At 59.0% G+C, this 18349-nt stretch overlaps 2 protein-coding genes across 5 annotated transcripts; both read right to left on the bottom strand.

Moving 5' to 3' along the window:
* Positions 1–2590: 2590 nt before the first annotated feature.
* PRR22 (proline rich 22) lies at positions 2591–4708 on the bottom strand. Of its 2 annotated transcripts, none has more exons than XM_027969808.3 (3): positions 4257–4708; positions 4095–4157; positions 2591–3708 (listed from the first exon to the last, which is right to left on the bottom strand). In XM_027969808.3, the coding sequence occupies exons 1-3, from the start codon at positions 4384–4386 to the stop codon at positions 2609–2611; spliced, it is 1293 nt and encodes a 430-aa protein (XP_027825609.2). In that variant the 5' UTR covers positions 4387–4708; the 3' UTR covers positions 2591–2608. The 2 variants fall into 2 exon arrangements, with proteins under 2 accessions (XP_027825609.2, XP_042106036.1); XM_042250102.2 differs by having other exon boundaries at positions 4261–4371.
* A 188-nt stretch (positions 4709–4896) lies between these two features.
* Positions 4897–9915, bottom strand: DUS3L (dihydrouridine synthase 3 like). Of its 3 annotated transcripts, none has more exons than XM_042250100.2 (13): positions 9441–9915; positions 8724–9012; positions 7956–8468; positions 7554–7595; positions 7259–7411; positions 6929–7045; positions 6694–6759; positions 6506–6616; positions 6159–6255; positions 5937–6012; positions 5391–5579; positions 5176–5304; positions 4897–5053 (listed from the first exon to the last, which is right to left on the bottom strand). In XM_042250100.2, exons 1-13 carry the CDS (start codon positions 9512–9514, stop codon positions 4981–4983), a joined length of 1929 nt encoding a protein of 642 aa, XP_042106034.1. In that variant the 5' UTR covers positions 9515–9915; the 3' UTR covers positions 4897–4980. The 3 variants fall into 3 exon arrangements, with proteins under 3 accessions (XP_042106034.1, XP_027825607.2, XP_060271536.1); XM_027969806.2 differs by having other exon boundaries at positions 9732–9915; XM_060415553.1 differs by lacking the exons at positions 4897–5053; positions 5176–5304 and having other exon boundaries at positions 5464–5579; positions 6159–6356; positions 9732–9915.
* Positions 9916–18349: the final 8434 nt, after the last annotated feature.

Here is an 18349-nt window from a genome sequence, read left to right as displayed (position 1 = left end):
ATGTACATTTATGGATGAATACATGTATGCATACATGTGAATAACACACACGCCTGTCTACAAGTACACACATACAAGCATATAAATGTACACATGTGGATACATATATGGGCATGTGTACACATGTATATGCAACGTACACGCAGATGTATACATATGTTGGATCAATCTGTCCCTCCATTCAGTGGGCTTCCCTCTCCCACACATCCTTCAAATTCCAGGTGGTGTGGGACACCATCTCATTCTACTGGAAATTTTCTCTGTAACTTTTCTGATCACTCTTAGGTTAAAAGAACACATCCCATGGTCATTTACTTGCTTTTTGTTTGTTTTGGGCCATGGCTGGAGGCATGTGGGATCTTATTAACAGTTCCCCGTGGTGTGTGCTGTGCTTAGTTGATCAGTCATGTCTGACTCTTTGCCACCCCATAGACTGTAGCCCGCCAGGCTCCTCTGTCCATGGGATTCTCCAGGCAAGAATACTGGAGTGGGTTGCCATGCCCTCCTCCAGGGGATCTTCTCAACCCAGGGATCAACTCCAGGTCTCCCGCATTGCAGGCAGATTCTTTACTGTCTGAACCACGAGGGAAGCCCATGAATACTGGAGTGGGTAGCCTATTCTTTCTCCAGGTCATTTTCCTGACCAAGGAATCTAACCGGGGTCTCCTGCATTACAGGCAGATTCTTTACCAGATGACTTAACAGGGAACCCTAATATCACCTGACCAGGGATCAAACCCATGCCCCCTGCAGTGGAAGCTTGGAGTCTTAACCACTGGACTCCTAGGGAAACACCCCCTCCATGCCATGGTCATTTAAATTGCCTAATACGGGGATTTCCCTTGCAGTCCAGTGGTTAGGACTCGGCATTTTCACTGACATGGGCCCAGGTTCAAGCCAGTCATTTTGTCCCACCATCGGGGGCTGAGTTGCTCTGCCACATCCACCCTTCAGGCCCGATGGGGGTTCATGAGATGGGATGCCATGCTTCACGATCCTCAGTCCACATTAATCTTACAGAAAACCAAGCTCCTCCCCTCACATCCACCTTGCTTGCCAGGGGCTCCCCGTCATTGTGGGCACTTCATATGTGTCTCAAAAACACCCACTAGCACAGCTGCAGGGAGGAGGGCTCCAAGGGAGGTGAGGGAAGTGAGGCCCATGTCCCATTCAGAGAAGAGTCAGGTAAGTGCAGGCGCAGACTTCGGGCCGCCCCCGCTTCCCTGAGCCTTGGGACAGGCTTCAGGGAGACGAGCCCTGGAGGCTTGAGATGTGGTGCCAGCACATGGGATCCCCCACCCCCACCCCGGACATCTCCTGGAGCCCAGTCAAGCCCCCCAGCTTCCCAGCAGAGTCCAAGAGTGAAAGCCCCCGAGACCCAGCCCTGAACCTGCAGGGGCAGGAAGCAGGCGGGGCTGGCCCACTCCAGAGGTGTGCTCCATCTCTCCTTGTTTGTTTTCTTGCTCAGTCGTGTCTGACTCTTTTGGAACCCCGTGGACTGTAGCCTGCCACCCTCCTCTGTCCATGGGATTCTCCAGACAAGGATACAGGAGTGAGTTGCCATTTCCGTCTCTAGGGGATCTTGCCGACCCAGGGTCAAATGCTTGTTTTCTGCATTGACAGGTAGATTATTTACCACTGGGCCACCCGGGAAGCCCCCAGCTCACCTTACCTCCTTGCACGTTACCCCCTTCAGGGTCACCTTGAGTATTTCAGGGGAGGGTATGGAGAGCAGCTGCTCCAGACTCTCCTGTGGGAAGGGCTGGAGAGAGCCTGACCTGGGACCCACGGGGCTGGAGCCATGTGGATGCAGCGGGAGGAGCCCAGGCAGGAGGGAACAGGCATGAGAACTGAAACCCCAGGCTCCCTGTGCCTGCCACGCACAGCTGGGTCCAATGCGGGGCGCAGCCCCGCTGCCCATCTTGGAACAGGCACGCCCACCGGGGCCTCGGGCTTCACCTGGGCTGCAGATGCACTCTGCACGCCCCATCACATGCGGGCCTGTTCTCGGCCACCCACGTACCAGGCGGGCACCATCTCCCGCATCCCTGCCCAGCCCCCACTCTCAGACCTCAGGTGCCTCACCTCTAACCAGCACCTACCTCCACACCCCAGCTGTCTACATGAACATGGGTGGGGGCTTCACCACTGGCGACAGCACTTGCCCTGCCAGGTCGGTGGAGGCTGAGTCCAGCCCGCAGGCCTCTCTAAGGCCTTCCCCCGCCCCCACCAGTAGTGCTTCAGAGGGATGGTCAGGGACATGCAGGCCACTCCCTACCTCCCGCATTTGCTGTGTGTCTCCAGCCCAGTTCCTGCTCATCTCTGGGCAGCCCTGACTTTCCCAGTCAAACACAGAAGTGAAATTCTTGCAGTGTAGGAGTCAGGCAGTTCCCACCTCTCCAAAGTGCCGGCTGACGTGGGGTCTCTATGGCTAGATTTAGAATCCCACATCTGAGTCTAGGGCTCCCCCACTCTGATCTGTAAGTGCAGCACCCTTGGGTCCTGCAGGGCCTCACACCGTGGCCTGGGGCCCACTGTACAACAGGGAGGGTGCGGGGACAGCCCTGCTGCCACTGGACGGACACAGCACTGAGAGGTCAAATCCGCTTTAATGGGGGGCAGCTCCCAGGTCCTGCCGGGGCCCTGAGGAGGCAGCAGTCGTGGGACCCGTGGCCTGCTTGCCCTTGCTGCCCTGCCGCCCCTTTTTGGTGGTGGAACTGCCTGCCTTCCTCTTGCCAGGGGGCTCGGCCCTGGGGGCAGAGGCTGTGGTGTTGGCGGCAGGGGGCACTGGACGGGGCAGCGGCTCCTCGTCCAGTGCCTTAAAGTTGAAGAAGTAGTCCACGTTGGAGACAGTGTCCAGGATCTCGGGCACGCTGTAGTCAAAGGACAGCAGCTCGTCCGGTAGGTGCAGCGAGCGGATGTCACCAGAGGAGTCGTCGCCGCCGCCCCCGCTGTCGGGCAGGGCTGGCCCAGGCCCCAGGGGCTTGCGTGGGGCCCCTTCGGGCTCGGCACCGCCCGGCAGACAGTCAAAGAGCTTCATCGCATCCTCCAGCAGCACCTTCTCGGGCAGCGCAAAGGCCCGGGCCACCTCGGGGGTCCTGGCCTCACCCGCGCCCAGTGGGGCCACCTCAGCATCAGCTGCCTTGGGTTCGGTGGGGACTGGTGGGTACAGTGGGCTGGGGGGCAGCTCCTTGACTGGGAAGGTCAAGGGCTCCCCAGGCCCGTGCAGTTGGCTCAGGCGGCCCTTGAAGTGGCTGTAGGTGCCCGGGAGCAGTGTGGTCTCGGCGGGCAGCGTGATGAGCAACGGGGGCAGCTTGCTCTCCTTGGGGGGCAGGGGGGGTGCCAGGCCCTCCTTGATCAAGGGCAGGGGCAGCTCCACGAAGGCGGGTGCCCCCCTGTCCCCCATGAAGCCCACGGTCTCGGGCCCCGGCCCCTCAGGTGGGAAATATGGCAGGAGGTACTGGGGGCCCCCAGGGGGCGGTGGCTGGTAGTGGGGGTATGGTGGGGGCGGTGGGGGTGGCACTGGGGCCTTGAGGTAATGCTGGGGCTCCAGGAGGTAAGTGCCTGGCGAGGTGGAGGCCCCAGCTGGCCCCCCATCGCCCACGGCCACCAGCTTGTACAGGGACGACTGGCCAAAGTCGGTGGCGGCCCACTCGATTCGGTAGATGCGGGGGTCAAAGAAGCACCCGCAGGGTGCCATCTGGAAACCTGTGGCCAGGAGGGTGGCCCTCAGAGGGGCGGTCCTGGGACCTGCCTGGGGGGCACGTCAAGGGGACACAGGACACGGACCAACCCTGGGGTCCATTTGGGGGGTGAGGACATAGGCTTTGCCTCTGGGGGTTTATCTACCAGTCTGGGGACCCAGGACGTACTTTGGGGGCTCATCGGGGGGGTGGGGGACAGGAGACACGGGCCTGGCTTTGGGGAGCCTGACTGGGGGACCAGAGTCATAGGGCTGCCCTACTGTAAGGGCCCCTCGCGGGGACGAGGGACACTGGCCTTGCTCTGGAATGGGAAGCCATCTAGGGTTAGGGGTGGGGATGGGATGGCCCTGCCCACTCCCCGGTCCTCAAGGGTTTGCGGGAGGCCAGTACCTGCTGGAGGGGTTGGGAACACCTCCTTCTCCGGGGTTGGGGGGTGGTACAGGTTGGAGGAACCTGTGGACGAAAGCAGGCAGGCGGGTGGGGTCCTGAGGCTGGCGGACGGAGCCCCAGTCCCTGCCCCCATGGCCGTGCCCGCCCCCCACCGACTCATACCCACAGCGGACAGAGGCTCTGTGCAGGCGGGAGTGGGCTGGCTGCCCAGCCCATCAGTGGCATCCAGGCCCTGGGGACTGAAGCCTTCTTGGGGAGCTGTGGGTGCGTAGAAGGGTTTGGGGTGCTGCATAGGGAGGCGGGGGCCTGACCCAGGCGGGCCAGGAGGGCAGCAGGTGGGGAGCACAGGTGGCCCACCCAGAGAACAGGCTCAGAGTCCTGTGGAGTTCTGTTTGTCTGGTTACTCCGGGCAGCGGGTTCCAGGCTGCGGCCCGCCCACCGGTCAGGGTTCCGGGTAATGGCGGAGTGGGGAGTAGGCAGGGGTGGACCAGGAAACCAAGAGAGCCAGAGACGGGCATCACAGAGGGTATGGTGGACCTTGGGTGCAGTCTGCTGCCTTCCGCCTCTGCCAGCATGGCTTGCCAGTCAGCTCTGAGGCCCCTTCCTCCAGGCAGCCTACCCTGATCCACACTCAGGTAGGCTGAGGCCCCATCTCATGGGCTCCGATGGCTTCTTTGTTGTCAAGGCCTTTTGGGCACCAACAGTGGCCAGCACAGGGCTGGTGAATAAGTGAAGGGGTGAGGGGGATGTGGGGGTGGGGATGGCAGGGGGCCAAGCGCAGCATCAGGGTCACAAAAAGGCCTGGGTTTTAGAAGAATAAAATTTATTGACTTCTCACGCTTTAGGGGGCCCTCTGGGTACTCAGATGCCCCTTCTGTCCCTGTGGCTACTTGTAGGCATTGGCCTTGTGCTTGGGCAGGAAGACGAAGTTGGGCGGGACGGGTCCCAGCAGCATCTCACTGTGGGAAGGGAGGCAGGCGGCCAGGGTCAGGCCTGGCACGGGGCAGCCCTCAATCCAGCTCATCCCAGACCCACCAGGTCGTCTATCCCCCTGCCCCACAGGGCCTCAGCTCCCGGGCACCTGATGCGAATCCAGTCAGCTGCCTTCTGGCTGGCCATGAGCGTTTCCAGGTAGTTGCGCCCCAGGTAGTAGGGTGGCCGCTCGTTGATCCGCTGAGGGAGCCGCTCCAGCAGGCCCAAGGGCACGTATCTGTGGGGGCGGGGGAAAGGGGTTGGGCTGGGGCTCCCCACAGCACTGCGCCTGGCCCGCCCCACCGCCCCACCACCCCATCCCACCTGCACAGGAAGGAGAGCCACTCGAGGAGGAAGCGGCGCGTCTTCTCCACGCCCTGTGTGTCCGAGCCCCAGTGCTCCAGGCCATAGTGCGTGAAGTCCCGCAGGATGTCCAGGCGCTCAGAGGATGAGATGTCCCAGTGCCTCTGCTCCTTGATCTCCGTGAACAGCCACGGCTTGAGCAGGGCACCACTGGGGGCAGGCAGCGGGTGGCGGTCAGTGGGCCGCTGGGGAAACCCTGGCTCCCAAAACCATGGTCCCCAGCCTCCCAGCCACACGCTCACATGATGCTCAAAGCCAGAGAATTCTGGGACTTCGCTGGTGGTCCAGTGGCTAAGACTCCACGCTCCCAATGCAGGGGGTCTGGGTTTCATCCCTAGTCAGGGAACTACACCCCACATGCACCAACTAAAAATCCCACATCCCATAATAAAGATCGAAGATCCCACATGCTGCAACTAAGACCCGACACAGCCAAATTAAAAAAAAAATCTTGAGAGTTCCAAGCTATGACACTAAGGCCACAGCTGCGCCCCAAGGCACACGCACCGCGCGATCATGACCCCTGCAACACCAGTCTGCAGGGCTCGGTTGGCATCCTCGTAGGACAAGATGTCTCCATTCCCTGAGGGACAGAAGCCGGGGTCTCAGGGAGCCACGCTGGGCAGGGGTGCCAGGGCATGAGGAGTTCTCGCCAGCCCGGGAGCCCCCAGTGGGCAGGGAGGGCCCAGGTGAGGGGCGGGCCTGGGTGTGTGACCTGTGGGGACCCACCGAAAAGGGGCATGGGGCTGGCTGCTGCCACGCACTGCTCGATGTACTGCCAGTCGGCCAGCTTGGTGTAGCGCTGCTCCCGTGAGCGGCCATGGAGCTGGAGGAGAGGCGGCCGTGAGGGGAGGGAAGGAGGGGCCAGGGAAGCGGAAGACCAGAGAGAGAGAGAGAAAGAGACCCAGAGATCCCAGGGGAGACGGACTGAGAGAGAGAGAGAGACAGAGAGATGGACAGACGGAGACCAGAGACAGAGGGCGAGCCAGAGACCAGGAGAGAGGAGACAGGAGGGAGGGGTAGTTAGAAAGGGAAGGGCCTCGGGGCCCCGACGCCCGCTCTGCCCCGAGACCCACCGTGACCAGAGCCGCCCCCCAGTCCCGCAGATCAGGCAACAGCCGGTGGGCCAGATTCACACGCTCCTGGACGCCTGTGCGCAGCTTCACGGTCAGTGGCACGTCCAGCACCTGTGCGAACAGGAGTGGTCGGCAGCAGGGCCTGGGGTCAGGCAGTGAGGGCTGTGGGTGGTCATCTTGGGCAGTACCTGGTTCATGCCACGGACAATCTGCTGGAACTTGGCCAAGCGGTTCATGAGGGCACAGCCCCCGCCCTGGGAGAGACAGGTGGGTGGAGCTCAGGAAGGCCGGACCCAGGCTGGGCCTGATGCCAGCTCCCACCCTACCACTGCCTTCCTTGTCCGGATGCAGAAAGCAAGGCCCAGAGGTCCCCACAGATTCCCAGGGACTCCACCCTCACCCACTCAGCTGAATGTTGGGTACCTTCTTGAACACGAGGTCAATGGGGCAGCCAACATTGATGTCCACGAAATCCACTTCGATGGTGCGGTTCAGCAGCTCGGCACATTTGGTCATGGTGTCGGGAAAGGCGCCCTCAAGCTGTGGCCGGGTGGGTGGGCAGGGAGTGAGGGGCCGTCCTGCCTGGCCCCTCGCCAAGGCTATCAGCTCCTCCAGGCGCGTCAGACTGGCACGTGGCCAGTAGCTGAGGCAGGGGGTCTGGGAGGTGATCCAGGAGAGCCTGACCCTGCACCTGGCTCTGACACATGACAGCCAAGAGCCCCTCCTCCTTCCCTTCCTTGGGGCGCCACCAACCTGGACGCCAAAGATATCCTCGCAGGGGTGGCGTTTGAGCAGGGCCCACTCAGACGTCTGGCCCTGCAGCAGGTTGGTGCACACAGCCATCTCCCCGCAGGTCACGTCCGCCCCGAAGCGCTTACAGATCCGGCGGAAGGGCAGGTTGCCACACTGGGGACAGTGGAAGGCACACGTAAGGGCATGGCAGGCTAGGACCCCAGATATGGACCCAAGCCCCCAGGGCAGGGGGAGCAGTGGGTGCTGCTGTGATGAGCACATTGCCAGCACCTGCCCACCCTGCTGTGGGTCCTACCGTGGTGAGTGGGGCCAGGTACAGTTTGCCACTGATGTCCAGCTGAAAGGGAAAAAAAGCACATTGAATCTCCACCCACGAATCTGACTTTCGAGGCTTCTCAAGCCTCAGGCCTTCCCATAGGCTTTATCCTGCCCCAGTGAGTCTGGCTCCTTTTCACCTCCACGCCTCTGCACAGGTCACCGAATCCCTCCATGAGGAAAGTTCTTTCCTCCATGCTTTTCTCTGCTAGAGAGCTTCTGCTCAACCGTCAAAGCCCCAGTCCCAATGCCCTCCCTTCTAGGAAACCTTTTCCATTGCCCCGTCTGTTAAAGCCCAGACCCTCTGGAGCTGGGAGTGAGTGTCCAGCTCTGTCTGCCCCCAACGAGGCTAGTGTCCTCACAGGGGGCCCATGACACATACCCGCCGCTTCTCACGGGGCCTCAACCTGACTACATCCTCATCTGTCAGGGGTCCGAAGGTCCTTAAAGGGCCACTGGGAGGGCCAACGGTGTCCGGTTCCTGGGGGGCCAGCTGGCTGTCACAGTTATCCTGCCCTGGGGCACCCTCAGCCTCCCTGCCCTCAGGGACAGTGGCTTCGGGGGTGGGGCCTGGCAGCGGGCCCCTGCTCAGCTGGCGCAGAGCCTGCTCTGCATGCTTGAAGTGGATCTTCCTTTTTCGCAACTGCTGCTGCAGGGCCTTGTCCAGGCCGTTGCGGACAGGCGGGGCCTGGACCAACCCCTCCCTCACCAGATTCTGGCCCTCAGGCCCCAGATGCGCCCCGGCAAAGCGGCAGGTCACGCCATAGGGGCACCTGCCGAAGGTTTCGAAGAGCACACAGCTGGGGCCAAGGTCAGCAGGCTTGGTCTCCAGGTAGTGGCCCACATCATGCAGGAAGCGGCAGCGGTCACCATAGAAACACTTAGCAGCTGATTCCTGCAAGGAAACAGAGGCAATGAGGGAGGACGGAGAGACGCTGATGAAGGCAGTTGGGCAGCCTAGGTCTGAAACTCAGATCCCTCCCCTCCTGGCTGTGTGTCCTCAGACAAGGCAGAAACCTCACCAAGCCTCAGTTTCTTCACCTGGAAGGCGGGAACAATAACGGTACATCATAACGTCATGAAGACTGAATGGGGGGCAGACAGGCTCACACTCAAGGCATCTGGGACTTTCGGTAACAGTGACGCACACCTGGACCAGAGAGGGGCAGAGCTTGTTCTTATCATAGTGAGTGGGCTTCACGTGAGGCCGGCACTTGTTCTGGCCCCGGGCCCTCTTCTGAGCCTGAAGCTGCTCGCCAGGTTCAGCTGCCTCCTCTGCCTGCCCGTCCTCTGTCTGCCCGTCCTCCAGTCGGATCCGCTTGGCCTCAGGCTCAGCCAGGTCATTGCCAGCAGGGTCTACAGCCTCGGAGTCCTGACTGGGCTTCTCCTGCCCTTTGGCTTCCAGGAATTCGTGGAACTGCTCCTTGGTGGTGAGGTATCTGCCAGCAGAGAGGCAGGAGAAAGGAGGGCTTGTGAAAGAAGTGTCTTGCCTTGAGCTCAGATTCATGTACGCTACGGAAAGGGGCTGAGAACACTTGCCCCTGATTACATGCCTCTGTTGATGGGGTACTCCCTACTTAGAACTAGCCAGCTGCCAGCCGAGGAACACTTCAAGGCCGCAGGGAGGATCTGTTTTGTTCCTGGGTCCCCAGTCCCCAGACTGGAGAACTGAATGAAGTACAAACATCAGATGTGAACATCCCTGGCTACCTTAGGCTACAAGAAACTACAAGTCCCAGCGTGCTCTGCAACGGGTCCGCTGCCGCCACATTTCCCAGCATGCTTTTCAGCCACCACCACCCCCTCCCCGACCCCAAGATCCAGCATGCCCCGCGGCACTCGCTTCAGACACAAGTCAAGTTCCTACCTGTAAGTGCGGCGGCTGGCCAACAGTGCACTTGCGCCATTCCCGCCATACACTAGGCCTACAGTCCCCAGCATGCACTGCGGTCTCCGCCCCAGACCCCGCCCACTCCAGCATGCACCGTGGTGTCCCTTCGCGCATGTGACAGTTCCCAACGTGCGTGATCTCAGGTGCTCGCTGACCCTGCGAGCGGACGGAAGGCCGAAACAGAAGAGCCGGCGAGCTTCCAATGCTGGGCCGCTGCCCCAGCTCCCGGCAAGCACTGCTCAGGCCGCGCCTGACCCAGCGACTCACTGAGGTTTGATGGGCGCCACTCCCCGTTCCGGCTCGACGGTTCCTAGGTCGCCACCACCATCACTCGCTGCTGAGACTTCTGCCGCTCCCTCCGCCATCGGCCCCCCTCACGCCCGCTTTGGAGTGCCGCGGAAAGGCCTTCCGGGTCGCATGTGTGTCTTCCCAGGCCTTGCTGGTGAAGTGCGCATGCCCAGGTCGCTCCAAGTGACGCAATTGTACGCGCGTCGACGTAATGGGGCGGAACCTAGGAGGGGCTGGAGCCTCGGGTCCCTGTTCTACCTCTGATCCCTTTGCGGGAAACGGAAGTGTACAGCGAGTCTTTGGGGCTCTCAAACTGGCTTCCCGCGGGTCACACTCGGCTTACAGAACTATTTTGTTTTCCTGATGGAATTTTAAAACACTGCTACTTTTATTTGGGGCGTTCATTAAACGAGTAACTCGTTGAATGCCTATGTGTTACATGCCATCCTAGACGCCAGCGAAACAGCAGTGAATAACAGACCAAAAAATCCTTATGCTTAGGAGCTTAGATAGCAGTGGTGAAGACAATCAACATAATACATAAGTAAGGTATATTGTATATTGGACGGTAATGAAGCAGGGAAGAGGAAGTGGGAAAGCCATTTCTGATGGTTGCAGTTCTTAATAGAATGGTCAAGGAAAGCTTTTTCACTGAGGGGACATTTTAGTGTTTTTGCAAGAGATGAGTGAGACAGGAATATCAGAAGGAAAAGTGCTCCAGGTTGAGGGAACAGCCAGTACAAAGGCCCTGAGGCAGGACCCTGCCTGGTATGTTGGACAAATAGTGAGCCCTCTGGTTGGAGCTGGGTGAGCAAGGGAGAGAGGGAGGAGGTGAGAACAGGGAGGTGAAGGCCATGCAGGGCCCTCTACGCTTTGGGGAGGACTTGGGGATTTTATCCCAGGGAAGTGGGAGAACAAACAGCCCAAGGAGAGCAGAATCTAGTCCCCATTTCCCACAGTCCTCACCATTCCCTGTTGCAGTCTCCTAAAGCTCCCTGTTCCTGGAAGAGCCTTGGGGCAGCACAGGCACCTCTGGGCTGTGGACTCAGCCTGCTAGTTTGGAATCCCAGCATTTCTACTGACCAACTGGGAACATTGTCCTTAACTTTGTGCCTCAGTCTCCTCATCAGAAAAATGGGGCTGATAAAAATAGCTGTTTTAGAAATTATAGATTGAATAAATAACAGTCAATAAACATTAAAGAGTACTAGGGCTTCCCTGGTGGCTCAGAGGTTAAAGCGTTTGCCTGCAATGCAGGAGACCTGAGTTCAATCCCTGGGTTGGATCCCTGGGTCAGGGAAGATCCCCTGGAGAAGGAAATGGCAACCCACTCCAGTATTCTTGCCTGGAGAATCCCATGGATGGAGGAGCCTGGTGGGCTACAGTCTACGGGGTTGCATAGAGTCGGGGTTGCATAGAGTCGGACACGACTGAGCAACTTCACTTTCACTATTGTTGCTACTGTGTGCTACTTCAGTTGTGTCCAATGCTTTGCGACCCTATGGACCGTAGCCTGCCAGGCTCCTCTGTCCATGGGATTCTCCAGGCAAGAACACTGGAGTGGGTTGCCATGCCCTCCTCCAGGGGATCTTCCTGACTCAGGGATCCAACGTTGCTATTTCTTTGTCACTATTATTTGTCTTGAATTATGTGAACACAGTGCAGGATGTCAATAACCAATTTCTTGGCCGCCCATGCATTTTACCGCTAACCTTGACAAAGCTTTCCTTGAACAGGGAAATGAGACAGAGACTGTATTCCTTGAGTGACAGAGGGACAAACTGAGGCCAGAGGAAGGAAAGGATTTGCCTGAGGCCGCAACAGGCTCAACACCAGCTTTTCTAAGACCTGGGGGAAAGTGGGATGGGGGTGGGGGAGCAGCTTGTCTTCCATCTCTGACCTCTGCCGCCCTCTATAGGACAAACTGGAAATAAAACTTGGAATCAGGGACTCGGAAGAAACCACCGCGGTCCTTGGGAGACTCTGTCCCACTCACCCACCTCCAGGGACAGGAACTCGCTTCTTGAGGTCCCCGCACCATTGCCCTCTGAGGTTCTACCATCGACTCCCCGGAGATCATCCCACAGGCATCCAAATCTCTCTGGGGAGACAGTTGTTCAGGTGGAGAACTGAGGCCCACAGAGAGTGACTTCAGGAATGCGACTCCCCTCTCTGGGCCTCAGCCTTCAAGAAGACCCTTCTTAGGGCTTCCTGGCTTTGCCCTGTGACAACGAGCCTTCTCTGTGCAAGGTGATCCAGAAAGCCTTCCTGTAGGGAGAGAAAGGGAGATTGTGGACTGGCAATTAATAACAATGTGCTGTGCTCTGAGTAGTCACTCAGTCATGTCCAACTCTGCGACCCCATGGACTGTAGCCTGCCAGGCACCCCTGTTCATGGGGATTCTCCAGGCAAGAATACTGAGTGGGTTGCCATTTCCTTCTCCAGGGGATCTTCCTGACCCAGGGATTAAACCTGGGTCTCCCGCATTGTGGGTGAATTCTTTACTGTCTGATCCATTAGGGAAGCCCAAGAATACTGGGGTGGATAGCCTATCCCTATCTTCCTGACCCAGGAATTGAACCACGGTCTCCTGCATCGAAGGCGGATTCTTTACCAGCTGAGCTGCCAGGGAATCCGTAATAACCATGATATGGGTATTAATATAAGTGACACATTATTAATTGCTTGTTATCATTTTGTTATAATATTGCATTATTTTAATGGCATAGTAGTAATCTTTACCAGTAGCTGCACAATTATTGAGCACTTACTGTATATTGGGCTCTGTTCTAAGCTCTTTTCATGTATTAGCTCCTTTATTCCTGTCTCTGACCTTGTGTGGAGGAAACAGACATTCATCCCAACTCTACCTGAATCAATGGCTTGCAGAGGTCCCGGGTCCAGGGGCTGCCCCATTGCCTAGCCAGAGACCTGGGCATCAGGCTCTCCTCCCGCCACAGCCTGTCAGTCCCCATGTCCAGTCTGCTTTCTCTCCAGAGTCTCTTTCAAGCCTGTCCCCTTTCACGGCAACTCCCCTTCCAGGCCTCAATCTCCCAACCTACTACCCCCAATAGCCCAGCCTCCCACAGCTCTTTCTAAAACCGAGCGCTGACCATGACCCTCCCCTGCTCCCACTGCTGCCCTGGCTCCCTACTTCCCTAGTCCTAGACTATGGCCCCAAAGTTTCTGCATAGTCCAGCCCCTGCCGCCTTCCCCAGCATCATGCCTCTTCACCTCCTCACTCCCTGAATTCAAATACCAAATTAATGCCAGAACTCCCATGAGCTGGTCTTACCTCCCAGGCTTCAAATATGTGGTTCCCTTTCCCAGTAACACAGATTCCTTCACCCAGTCACCTTGGGCACCCCACTCACTCTTCTGTTCTCAGCGTCATCTTCTCTAGAAAAGGGAGGCACTGAGGATCTTCCCCTCATTAAACTAAGTCCAGAACTGGTGGGCATCGGGTCGGCTTCGGCTCCTCTGTGTCTTCAGCATGCATGTACCAGGCCTGGCACACAGTAGGGGTTCCCTGAACACTTGCTGAGTGATTGTATCTTCTCATAGCTAGGGAAACTGAGGCACTGGGGGCATACCTCCTCTGGGCCCCGTGGGGTGTCCCTCCCTCACTGAAGCTGTGGCAAGGAGCTGAGGACTTCCCAGGTGCCAGCCTGGGGAGTGTGGGGACACCGAGAAAGATGTCCCCGCAACACTGAACTGGGCCTGAGTCATACAAATGCCTGACCTTGGCTGATCTGAGGAAGCAGGAGGGAGGCAGGTTGCCCTGGGGCCCCCCGAGCAGGTGGGGAGACTGAGGCACTCAGGAGGGGGTGGAGCTGGGCCTGGGAAGGTGCCGCTGGCACTCTGCCCAGGCACTGGGGCTCTCCCTCCTTCTGTCCCTTCCTTTTATTCTTCCTGTTTCTGGCTTAGCCTTTCTTGCTTCTCTTTCTGTATTTCCTTCTCTCTGTGTGTCTATCTCATACCTTTCTCTGCCTCACTCTTTTCCCCACATATTGCCTCTCCATCTCTCTCTCTGTCATCTTTCGCTGCATCTGTCTCCATGTCTCTGCTGTTGTTACCAGCCCCCATGGTTGCCCTGCCTCCGCTCTGTCTCTCTCTCCCTCCACTGTCTCCCCTGCCCTCTCTCTGTCCCTCTTGGCTGGTCGGATGGGGGAGGAAGCGCAGGGCAGGTGTGGCCCGGGCTCTTTGCCCGCTGCCGCTGGGCTGCCCCGGATTTGCGGCTTTCGCCTCCTTTATCTGGGGCTGCAGCTGCCCCTTATCTTCTGGCTTCAGGACACGAGACCAGGATTAGGGCAGCCTGGGCCAAGGACGCAAGGAGGCAGGGCCAGGCTGGCGGGTGACGAGGGCCAGGGTGCTGGGAGGTGTGTGCTGTGGGGCGCCTGTGAGCCTTAGCATCTGGGGCTGCCGTGCACATCTGAGTGTGTATGTGCACATTAGTGAGTGCGTACATACATCTGCAGAGTGTGACTGACTTTGGGGGGTGGTGTCTGTGTTTTGATGTGCATATTTATGAATCTGTGAGCATGTGTATCTATTGTACCTGTGTGTGTGTGTGGATACACACTCAATGTCCACAAATTTGTGGCTTTCGTGTGTGTGTAGGGGGTTGTTTGTGATCTCAGCCTTGGCTCCACCTCTCAGGTGTCTCCCAAACCCAGACCCAGCCCCCTTTGCCTCCCCAGCCCTCTGCCCGGCCCCCGGGCCTGATGGCTTTCCTGCGTTGCCGACCTGGGACCCCCAGGGACAGGGCCTTCGACCTGTGACCTGGGGCTGCAAATGGCCCTGCAGGGACAGCTGGCGGCCCTGCTTTTTCCATCATCCTCTCCTGGAATCAGCCTGCTCCTTCCTGCCGCCCACAGGCCTCATGGGTCCCCATCCTGGCCAGTCTGGCTGGCTCCTTCCCTGGTCCCTGGGGCCCTTGCTCTGACCCCTGGCCAGGAGTGGGTGTCCAGCTGTGTTCTCGGTAGGAGCCGAGGCCTCTCTCTGCCCTCAGCATTGTCCAGCTCAGGGTGAGGATAACTTTGATGAATCTAGAGCTCCAGAGCCTGGTTTCAGGGAGCTTCTTGGCTGGGCGCCAGCAACCCTGTGCTGAAGAAACACAGGAACCATTTCACAAATGGGAAAACTGAGGCACAGCGAGCTCAGCCACCAGCATATTGGGGGGGATGGAGTAACACTCAGTGTGTGAGGATGCTCTGACTGGAGGGGTGGCTGGAGGGACAGAGAACACAGAAGACACCAGTCCACCTCACCCCCCATGGGCTGGTCCCTGGAGGGGTCCCCGAAATGCAGCCATGGGCCTGCAGGGCCTGGACCAGCTCCTGGAGTTAAGATGGAAACTTCTCCACCAGCCAAGTCTCTGCATCTTGGCCAACGGCCACCAGCCTCCCTAACCCTCTGCCTCAGCCTCTACCCACGAAGAGAACACTCCCCTGGGAAGCAGTGACCATCGGGCGGGGGTGGGGGTGCAGAGGGCCCTCTGACCAGAAGGGACAGGGTTGGACGAGCAGTGGGGGACAGTGATTACATGCTTGGTAGTCATCTAGCCCCAGAGTTGAGCTACTGTCTTACTAAGTGACCTGGGGCTGATGTCTTGACCTCTCTGATCCTCAGGTTTCACAACTGTCCCATGGGCTTACAGCACGCTGGGGAAGGGGAGGCCTGACCTGGAGCTATCTGGTGGACATATGCTGTCGAGGAGTCAGTAAAGGAGCAGAACTAATTTCCCAGTAAACATGGGAGAGGAGGTAGCGATGGGCAGGTGGCTGGGCCTGGCTGCCCCTGCCTCAGCCTTGACCTTGGGGCCAGCCAACTCAAATCAGTCACAGAGGTCACATGCCTTTGAGTGCCCCCTGCTCTTCACTGAGCTTCACCACCACCCCCAATCCGTGTACTGAGGAACCACAGTCCCTAGCCACGGGCTGACTTTTAGCGTGGGAGGTTCAAGGCTGGGTTCCACCCACCCCGCCTCACAGTAGCCCAGTCTGGAATAAGCAAGGTTTAAAAATAAAGCATTGTAAATATCCGTGTTTCCTGCAAATAGAACCAACCCCTGAATCCCCTCGGCCTCCCAGGCAGCCCGACGCAGACAGCGCCCTTGACGGAGGTGGGGGGGGCGTGCCATGTGTGCACCAGTTCCCGCTGCTGTGTGAGTCAGCCAGTGTGACAGGGTGTCTGTCTGTCACCACCTGTCCAGGGGGTGACAAAGCCTCTGGTTGGCGACAGAGAGTGGCCAGCGTGCTGGGTTGTATGAGGTGACATGCATTGATGTCAGAGGGGGTCACACCTGTGTCTGGTGTGATCACGTGGGGCTGGCCTTTAGGAGGGTAGGGGGTCTGGGGGCCTGAGTGTGACAGGGGCTGCCTCCTCCGTGTGTGTTTGGGTCAATGTGTGTGTCCCTGAGTGTGCAGGGGTCTCCTTCCGAGTGGGGAGCGTGACCGAGTCTCCCCGCGGTGGTGGAAGGTGAGCATGAGTCCTACACCCCGGGGGCCCCGCCCTCAGCCCCGCCCCTCGACCCCGCCCCTGTCCCTCTGCCCACCCCAGAGGAAGAACCTGGTCTTTCAAGTTGCTGTTACCAGGGCAACCATTTTACGAACGTCCACATGGTGGGCACATGTGTATGTCCTGCACCCCATGTGTCTGTACGCCCCTGCCCCCATGGCTCCCAGCCCAGGCGGAGAGGGAGGGGTGTCCAGGCGGTGTGCAGTGAGCGGAGGCGGCCAAGGGGCCGCTGGTAACAGTTTAATGAAGGCTGGCGGGGAGGGGGTGGGCTCCTGGTCTGGATACGGGTGTGCAGAGGGGCTGTGCTTCCCGGACCGGCACGGTGTGTGCGTGTGGGCCTGAGTACGCATGACAACAGAGTCTCCTCGACTCCTGTGCGTTCATGGCTGTGGAGTGGGCACATGATGCTCGGCCTTGCGTGTGACTGTCAGAGGGTTTTGTGTGAAGGCGTGTGTGTATGTGTAACAATCAGCCAAGTGGACACGTGTGTGCAGGAGCAATCCTACTCCGTACAAGGAGTCCCGCTGGGGTTGCTCTGAGGGCCAGTGGGCTGCTAAGCGCGGGAATAGCACGTGTGTCTGTGTCTCTACAGGGAACTCTGTGTGTGTGTGTGTGTGTGTGTGTAGGGATGGCGCTGTTCTAGAAGGGTGTGCGGGTATGCATGAGAACGAGCATGGCGCTGGGTGTGACCCTGCCTGGAATAAGGTTTGGGGGTCAGTGCCTCACCCTTCCCTCCCGGCCAGGGTGTGTGTGTGTGTCACTGAGAGTGAGTCCTTAACGACATCAATAGTGGCAGACGCGTGGACATTGCTCAGCAAGTGGCATGGTTACTCATACTTACCAATTCGATCCTTACTGCAACCCTTGCAGGATCTACTGCTAACACCCCGTGTTACAGACAGGGAAACCGAGGCACGGAGAGGCAAGCACAGACCCCTGTCCTTTGCATCCTGGACTGGAATCGGGCAGGTGCGGGGCTCCGGCTCTGACGCACACTCCCTTTTTCCTTCCCCGACAAATTCAGAATCCAGGCTGCACCCCGCTCGCGCGTCCAGTGCGCCCCACACTCCCATGGCTGGGGTGCCTGTGTGGTGGGGGTTGGGGTGGTGGTGGGGGTCTTAGGAAGACCTAATAGCCATATGAACCCCAGGCAGCTGTGATCAGGGGAATGCAGACGGCCTGAGTCAGAGCGAGGAGGCAGAAAGAAATCAGGCCGCGGGAGTGAGAACCAGAGCACCCGGCTGCAAGAACTCAGGCGGCCGCGGGGACTCAGAGGGCTGGAGCAGAGCGCTGGGGCAGGGGGCGGGGACTCTGGGGAAGGGGGCGGGACTCTGGGGCGGGTGTTTCACCGTAACTAGGCCGGGGTGGGGAGGGGCCATGGCGGATCAGCCCCGCCCCCAGCCAGCCCCCTGAGCCCTTTGGAGTCGCTAGGGGGCGCATTGGGAACGCGGAGCCGTCGGGGAGGGTGCCGGGTGGGTTTGGGCTAGCTGGGCCACGCTGGGCCTTGGTGCCCAGGAGAGCGCCGCAGGGATCCAGGGGTGGGAAGATATCCCCCCGCGGGATCTGGCTCGGAGGCCAGACTAGGGAGAACGGCCACTTGATGAGAGGCTCTGTGGACAGCAGATATCGTCCGTCGTCGGTCTTAGGGTCTCATTTGCTATCTTAGGGGGAAACTAGGTCCCAGAGGGGACCTTCTTTAGCTTTCTGGAATGAGGACCTGGGAAGGGGCTGGGCGCCCCGCAATACCCAGTGAGGTGAGGGGGTAAATTGTGGGCCATGATTACCGCCTCGGGAGAGTGCTGTGGCTCTTAATTCCACGGAGGCCGATCTTAGGGGGGTCTGGAGAAGTCTCGGATTTATGGAAGATGCGCCGTCGGGGTTCTTGAAGCGGGAGTGGGATATAGCTAACGTGGAGGGACGCTGTCCCGGGGGAAATCCCCCGAGGGGCTCCCTTGGCGAGAAGACTTCTTGGGGCCTTGCGTTCCGGAAGGGGACCGAGCAGGACTAGGGGTAGGGGTCTGGCAGTAAGACCGGTTCTCTGTGGAGTGGGGAACGCTCAAGGTCGAGGGACTGGCATG

This window comes from Ovis aries, chromosome 5 (assembly GCF_016772045.2).
Source record: "Ovis aries strain OAR_USU_Benz2616 breed Rambouillet chromosome 5, ARS-UI_Ramb_v3.0, whole genome shotgun sequence".
In the NCBI taxonomy this organism is placed as follows: Eukaryota; Metazoa; Chordata; class Mammalia; order Artiodactyla; family Bovidae; genus Ovis; species Ovis aries.
Note: the sequence above shows the minus strand (reverse complement) of the source record. Positions and strands in the feature narration are given on the sequence as shown.

Bases quoted from the DNA above. Each gene is read 5' to 3' on its own strand.
- PRR22 (XM_027969808.3), bottom strand. From the start codon at position 4,386: ATGCAGCACCCCAAACCCTTCTACGCACCCACAGCTCCCCAAGAAGGC. The intron at 4,158-4,256 runs GTATGAGTCGGT...TTTCGTCCACAG, and splicing joins AGAGCCTCTGTCCGCTGTGG to GTTCCTCCAACCTGTACCAC. The intron at 3,709-4,094 runs GTACTGGCCTCC...TCCTGGCCACAG, and splicing joins GTTCCCAACCCCTCCAGCAG to GTTTCCAGATGGCACCCTGC.
- DUS3L (XM_027969806.2), bottom strand. From the start codon at position 9,829: ATGGCGGAGGGAGCGGCAGAAGTCTCAGCAGCGAGTGATGGTGGTGGC. The intron at 6,760-6,928 runs GTACCCAACATT...TGTCTCTCCCAG, and splicing joins TTGACCTCGTGTTCAAGAAG to GGCGGGGGCTGTGCCCTCAT. The intron at 6,013-6,158 runs GTGGGTCCCCAC...TCTGTCCCTCAG, and splicing joins CAGCCCCATGCCCCTTTTCG to GGAATGGAGACATCTTGTCC.